The sequence below is a fragment of the Eurosta solidaginis genome, chromosome 2 (assembly GCF_040869045.1).
Source record: "Eurosta solidaginis isolate ZX-2024a chromosome 2, ASM4086904v1, whole genome shotgun sequence".
In the NCBI taxonomy this organism is placed as follows: Eukaryota; Metazoa; Arthropoda; class Insecta; order Diptera; family Tephritidae; genus Eurosta; species Eurosta solidaginis.
In genome coordinates this window covers 85,555,953-85,562,759 of record NC_090320.1, presented here as the reverse complement: position 1 = coordinate 85,562,759, position 6,807 = coordinate 85,555,953, and the positions used below count along the sequence as shown (strand labels likewise).

At 45.5% G+C, this 6,807-nt stretch overlaps 1 protein-coding gene across 1 annotated transcript; it reads left to right on the top strand.

Moving 5' to 3' along the window:
* Positions 1-855: 855 nt before the first annotated feature.
* Positions 856-1,496, top strand: LOC137242258 (uncharacterized). The gene has a single exon (XM_067769613.1). The coding sequence runs from the start codon at positions 903-905 to the stop codon at positions 1,473-1,475; it is 573 nt and encodes a 190-aa protein (XP_067625714.1). The 5' UTR covers positions 856-902; the 3' UTR covers positions 1,476-1,496.
* Positions 1,497-6,807: the final 5,311 nt, after the last annotated feature.

The following is a 6,807-nucleotide window of genomic DNA, read 5'->3' as shown; positions in this document are numbered from 1 at the left end:
CACATTAGGAAGATAGGAAGGTATTGATATAGAAGTATTATATATATGCAGTAAACCAAAAACCAATTGGTTGGCTACGATACTGTTACGACCTTAGCGGCACTAATAATAGATTGCATTGATTCTCATAAGGTTGGTCGAATCAGCTGTCATAAATTTACCGATACTGCTACCGATAAAGCACCAATGTCTGCAGCTTAAGTAATGGAACTCGCCAGAAGTATAAAACGCTGAAATGAATTTCAACGCATAATTGTAACTATAGTTCCATTACTTAATTTTTCTTCATAATAAATAATTTTGCTTTCATTTTGGCAGAGGATGGGAATGTGCTTTTCTGCAAGGTTGAATTTATCGAACAATAACACTAGCATGGTTCAACTATATACAGGTTGGCTCATCTGTAAAGCAACAAAATATGTCCGTTCAAATTGTCAAAATCTGTGTATTGGTGCGAATGGTATGGAATGGAAACATAAAACTTAGCAGTTTTTGTATGTGTAAGTAAAATGTTGCCAATGTGTTGGTTTCATTTTGAGTTTGTCATCTCCTTTTGACAATCCCTTCGACCATGCAATGACATAAATAAAATCAGCTGATGAGATGAGCCAACCTGTACATAATTGAAACATGGACACTAGTCTTGATCAAATGAGTGTCATAATACGGAATGAAAATTCGTTCGATCAGCTGTCTCGACCACAGCCGAAGATCGAATAAAACGCTTATACGCGTCTTTTGATACCTCACTCGAAAATCTTGGCCGAACTTTAGGGTGGGGCCCCTAAACTACTACACTAAAATTATATATAATGAGTGTCCTTCGATACTATCGTCGTATATCGATAGTTTTCCACCTATATGGTACACAATGAATCGTTCATAAATTCGTTTTCGCTGGAATGTCGTACCTGTTGACAGAAATAGCTCTTGAAATGCTAGGTTATAAATTTTATGACGTCGATGGTAACATCGGTCCCACAAGTTTTCAAGAAAATAGCATAAGCAAGCCGTGTCACATTGTGCCGGATGAATCCCTACAATCCATACTTGGATTTGGGGTAGATACTGAGATGGGCATGAAAAAAACTCATTTGTATAGAGAAATAAATGAATCTGGTAAAAGTAGTCAGCCTCGTCCAAACATACCAGTTCAGGTTCTAAGTCAGGCTAGTACTTATCCTGCAGGTTTGGAAAAGCTTTTGAACCTAGAATATGGAAGACTTCTGTGTCAGACAGAACGAGTTGTGCATCGAGAGAAGGAGAGTGTCATATCGAGTAACAGCGATAGTCTGAGAGATGGAAACTTAACACAAGATGTATTAAAAGCATTTATACTCAAAGAAAAGGAAAAGTTGGTAAATGAAGCGCAGACATTGCAGGCGTTCCGGAAGTTGGTGGAAAATACTGCGTTTAAAATGAATAAAGATATTTATAAACAATATAAAGCCGTTTTTTCGGGTAATAATAAATAAAGGTTTGGAATAATAAATAAAGGTTTTAAAGCGATTAGTTTGCTTCATAGCGCATTACATGGTAAAGTCTGGAGTGAAAATCCGGATTCCACACGACTGCCTGACACTCTTAAAACACGTCCGGAGGGCGGTAAAAGTCTAGTTTAGGGGTCGACTGCTAATACGCTACCAAAAATATTGGGTAATGTCTAGTTGAGGGGTCGACTGCTAATACGCTACCAAATATATCGAGAGGGGTGTCAAACGACGCGTCTTGACATCAGTAATAATAATCCGAAGGCGGAAAATAAAAATTTTAAAGCGTTCAAAAGATATTAACGAGAAACCGGAAAAAGACCCGCGGGTACCTCCGAAACCGGGGTCGGATCCATAGTATTTTTGCGCAGAACACCTTTCTGCGTTGGGCTACGCCATGCCAAGTCCGGGTGTGTGGTATAACCGTGGCTACCGCCACGGTGATGCAAATTTTTTTGTGGGTACCAACACAACAACAACCACATGGAAATCGCCAACTTCAACTGCAAATATCTCCGGACAGAGATAAAATTTTTCTTTTCCGCCTTCGGATTATTGTTCTCGAGATTAATACACGTCTTTTGACACTTCACTTAATATTTTTGGTAGCGTATTAGCAGTCGACCCCTTAACTAGACTATTACCAAATATTGGGAGAGGTGTCAAACGAAACGTCTTGACATCAGAATTAATCTGAAGGCGGAAAATAAAAATTTGGGGTAGTAGTCTAGTTGAGGGTTTGGCTGCTGATACGCTACCAAAAATTTAGAGAGAGGTGTCAAACGACGCGTCTTGACATCAGTATCAATAATCCGAAGGCGCAAAATAAAAATTGTAACGCGTTCAAAAGATATTAACGAAAAACCGAAAAAAGACCCACGGGTACCTCCGAAACCGGGGGTCGAATCCATAGTATTTTTGCGCAGAACACCTTTCGGTCATAGTGCAGTTTACGGTACCCACCGGAATTTGGGCCAAAATTTTCGAGTGATGTATCAAAAGACGCGTATTCACGTCTAGATCAAGAATCCGGAAGCGGAAGTTAACTTTTTTTACCTGTTCAAAAGATATTAACGAAAAACCGAAAAAAGACCCGTGGTCCCTCCGAAACCGGGGGTGGGATCCATAGTATTTTTGCGTAGAACACCTTTCTGCGTTGGCGGCCTTCAGCCGCGCTTATAAAAAATAACCCTGGGCTACGCCATGCCAAGTCCGGGTGTGTGGTATAACCGTGGCTACCGCCACGGTGATGCACAATTTTTTTTGTGGGTACAACACAACAACAAACACACGAAAATCGCCAACTTCAACTGCAAATGTCTCCGGACAGAGATAACATTTGGTAATAGTCTAGTTGAGGGGTCGACTGCTAATACGCTACCAAAAATATCGAGTGAGGTGTCAAAAGAAGCGTATTAATCTCGGGAACAATAATCCGAAGGCGGAAAAGAAAAATTTTATCTCTGTCTGGAGATATTTGCAGTTGAAGTTGGCGATTTCCATGTGGTTGTTGTTGTGTTCATACCCACAAAAAAAATTGTGCATCACCGTGGCGGTAGCCACGGTTATACCACATACCCGGACTTGGCATGGCGTAGCCCAGGGTTATTTTTTATAAGCGCGGCCGAAGGCCGCCAACGCAGAAAGGTGTTCTGCGCAAAAATACTATGGATCCGACCCCCGGTTTCGGAGGTACCCGCGGGTCTTTTTTCGGTTTTTTTGTTAATATCTTTTGAACGCGTTAAAATTTTTATTTTCCGCCTTCGGATTATTAATACTGATATCAAGACGCGTCGTTCGACACCTCTCTCGATATTTTTGGTAGTGTATTAGCAGTCGACCCCTCAACTAGACTATTACCTAACATTTTTCTTTTCCGCTGTGCTCGAGATTAATACGCGTCTTTTGATACCTCACTCGAAAATCTTAGCCCAACTTCAGGGTGGGTACCATAAACTGCACTACTACCCACCTTTTTGCGTTGGCGGCCTTCGTCCGCGCTTATAAAAAATGGTAATAGTCTAGTTGTTGTTGTTGTTGTTGTAGCAATGCTCGCCCACCTAATAGCCGCGACCGATCACAAATTGTCATCAATATCCTCTAACGGGAGTCCAAGGAAACTTGCCGTTTCAACAGGAGGGGTGTTAGAGGCGTTGGTTCCACATTACAATTGAAGAGATGGTTGGTGTCATGTGGGGACACGTTGCAAGCGGGGCATACATTTTGTATGTCGGGGTTGATTCTGGATAGGTAAGAGTTTAACCTGTTACAGTATCCAGAACGAAGTTGAGCAAGAGTGGACACGCGTTTCCCTGGGGAGTACGCGTTCTTCTTCCGCAAGTTTTGGATAATTTTCGTTAAGCACTGGATTCACCGGGCAATTCCCGGCATAAAGGTCCGACGCCTGTTTATGGAGTTTCACCAAGGACCTGCTTGTGTTTTTTCACTTCATACGGCTGGGTTCTCATGTGCCGTATTTCCTCAAAATGCTTACGGAGATAACTCCTTAAGCCCCTAGGCGGTGCTGGTTCATCAATCAGATGTCTGTTGGATGCCCAGGTTTCTGGGGTATTCAACAGGAACTGTTTGGTCAGCATCTCATTTCTCTCCCTGATGGGGAGTATTCTCGCCTCATTATGGAGATGGTGTTCTGGGGACATAAGAAGACAGCCCGTGGCGATTCTGAGAGCAGTATTGTGGCAGGCCTGTAGTTTCTTCCAGTGGGGTGATTTTTAGGCTTGGCGACCATATGGGTAACGCGTAGCACGTAATCGGCTGGCTAATTGCTTTGTATGTAGTCATGAGCGTTTCTTATCTTTTCCCCAAGTACTGCCAGCGAGTGATTTGAGGATTTTGTTACGGCTCTGAATTCTCGGAACAATTGCGGCTGCGTGCTCACCAAAATGCAGACCCTGATCAAACGTCACACCCAAGATTTTGGGGTGTAGGACAGTCGGTAGCGTAGTGTCATCGACGTGGATGTTCAAAATGGTCGACATTTGGGGCGTCCATGTTGTAAATAAGGTCGCGGAAGATTTAGTCGGTGATAATGCCAGGTTTGGCGAGGCGAAAAAACTGGAGAGATCAGGGAGGTAGCCGTTTATTTTATTGCATAGCGCATCGATCTTTGGGCCTGGGCCTGTGGCCATTATTGTGCAGTCATCGGCGTAGGAAACGATTGTGACTCCTTCCGGTGGTGAAGGTAGCTTAGATATGTAGAAATTAAACAAAAGTGGGGATAGGACACCACCCTGTGGCACCCCTTGTTTAATTCTCCTTGGTTTTGATGCTTCGTTTCTAAATTGCACCGATGCCTGCCGACCACCCAGATAATTTGCGGTCCACCTTTTAAGACATGGGGAAGGGTAGACCCTTCCAGGTCCTGCAGTAACGAGCCATGGTTGACAGTATCGAAAGCTTTTGATAGGTCTAGCGCTACGAGTACTGTTCTATGGTGGGGTATTGATTTAAAACCGCAATTTATCTGGGTGCTAATGGCATTTAGCGCGGTGGTAGTGCTATGGAGTTTTCTGAAGCCATGCTGATGAGGGGCTAGCTGCAAATTTGCTTGGAAATAAGGGAGCAAAATGGCTTCAAGCGTCTTTGCCACTGGCGATAGGAGAGATATCGGACGATACGACTCACCTATGTTAGCTGGTTTCCCAGGCTTTAGTAGCGGGATCACCTTGGCCATTTTCCATTCCCGGCGGGAATGAGATTTTCCGACGCGGATTTAATGACCTTTACGGAAGTCACGCTCCCCTTGGCGGGCATCAGTCGGGATAGGGAGGGGCAGCAAAGCGGCTGTCTGTAAAGGATTTATATTTTTCCCACTTTCCTTTTTTGAAGTTTATGAAAGTGCGTTTTTCAGTGACGATGAAGTCGGCGGTACGCTCAAGCGAAATAAGTGTGGGCAGGTGGTCGGATGCCAATGTTACCATCGGCTGCCAGTTGACGCAGTTTACGAGTTCTGCGCTCACGATTGAGATATCTGGCGAGCTGTGACAGCTTCCTACCATACGTGTGGGGGCGTCTCCGTTTATTGTGCAGAGCGTCGTTTCTTCTATTTGATCCGCCAACATCTCACCCCTACTGTCCGCCCGCAAGTTTGAATGCCATAGATCATGATGGGCATTGAAATCACCTAAGATAATGCGATTGTTGCCAGTGAGTAAGGATGATGTAGATGGTAATGATTTCTAGGTTTGCATCGCCTGACCGGACAGATAGGCCTTGACGTTCTAAGACATTGTCCCTGCGGCCGATGCCAGGATCAAATATATAATATTGCACAGAGTGGTGTATGATAAACGCGAGACCGCCTCCATTTCCGCTCGCGACTATCTCCGCAATCTTCCCAGTTAGTCCATTACAGGTTTAACTGCAGGATTCTGAAGTGCATAAGGGGGAGACGTCGCCACTCTGGGGGTAAGTGACGGGTGACTACGCCTGGGTTGTGGAAGGCCAGGACGCAATTGCTGTTGTGGCCTGGGACTGGGCGTCCTTGGGCAAGCATTGGGGTACCCGGATGATTTGGGTTTGCGACCTGGCAACATGGCGCGATGAAACCCGTCGGGGGGTTGCCGTCGCGGAGACCAGAACATCTGGGAAAGTGGCACCACCCAAGGCAGAAGCTGCATTGGGCGGATGTCGCAAACCTATATATTCTGTGCTGGCAGACGGTGCAAACGGAGGTAGGGACTAAGAGTCTGTTTCCCTGACCTGCACGATTGCTGCCGGAAAAGAGGGGGGGGGGGGGGGGGGGGAGAGAAGACGGGGGCAGGGGCTGATGCTCAGCATTGCTACCAACTCTGCGACGAAGGTAGTAGTTATGAGTGGTATCAGCTGTTTGAGTTATTGGCGCCGTGGGGCGCGAGCAGCAGCGGGTACTTGTTGTGGCTTGCTGAGCAGCGGGGCTGCTGGAAGGTAGTGGGGGGCGCTAAGGCGTAGACTACGGGACGCCCTTGGGCGTGAACAGCAAGGAGCCACAAAAGATTTATAAAAGTTACGTGGACGTCGGGTTTTGGGATCAAGCCCAGAACAACCTGTCCGATGCAACCATCCCTTGCACAAGACACACTGAACAGAGTATGACCGTCCTAAAAAGATTCTTTTCCGGCAGATGCAGCAAAACCATTTCTCAGGACCGGATTCAGAAGACGGACCCGGATTGGATTCGATGCCTTCCCGGAGTAAGAGAATATGGAGCAGTCCTGCTGCAAGGAGCTGCTGGGAGGATGACAATTTGTGGGAGGGACGAAACAAATTAGATGGGGTCACACTGAAATGACAGTCCTTGGTCGGGAAAAATCCCGAG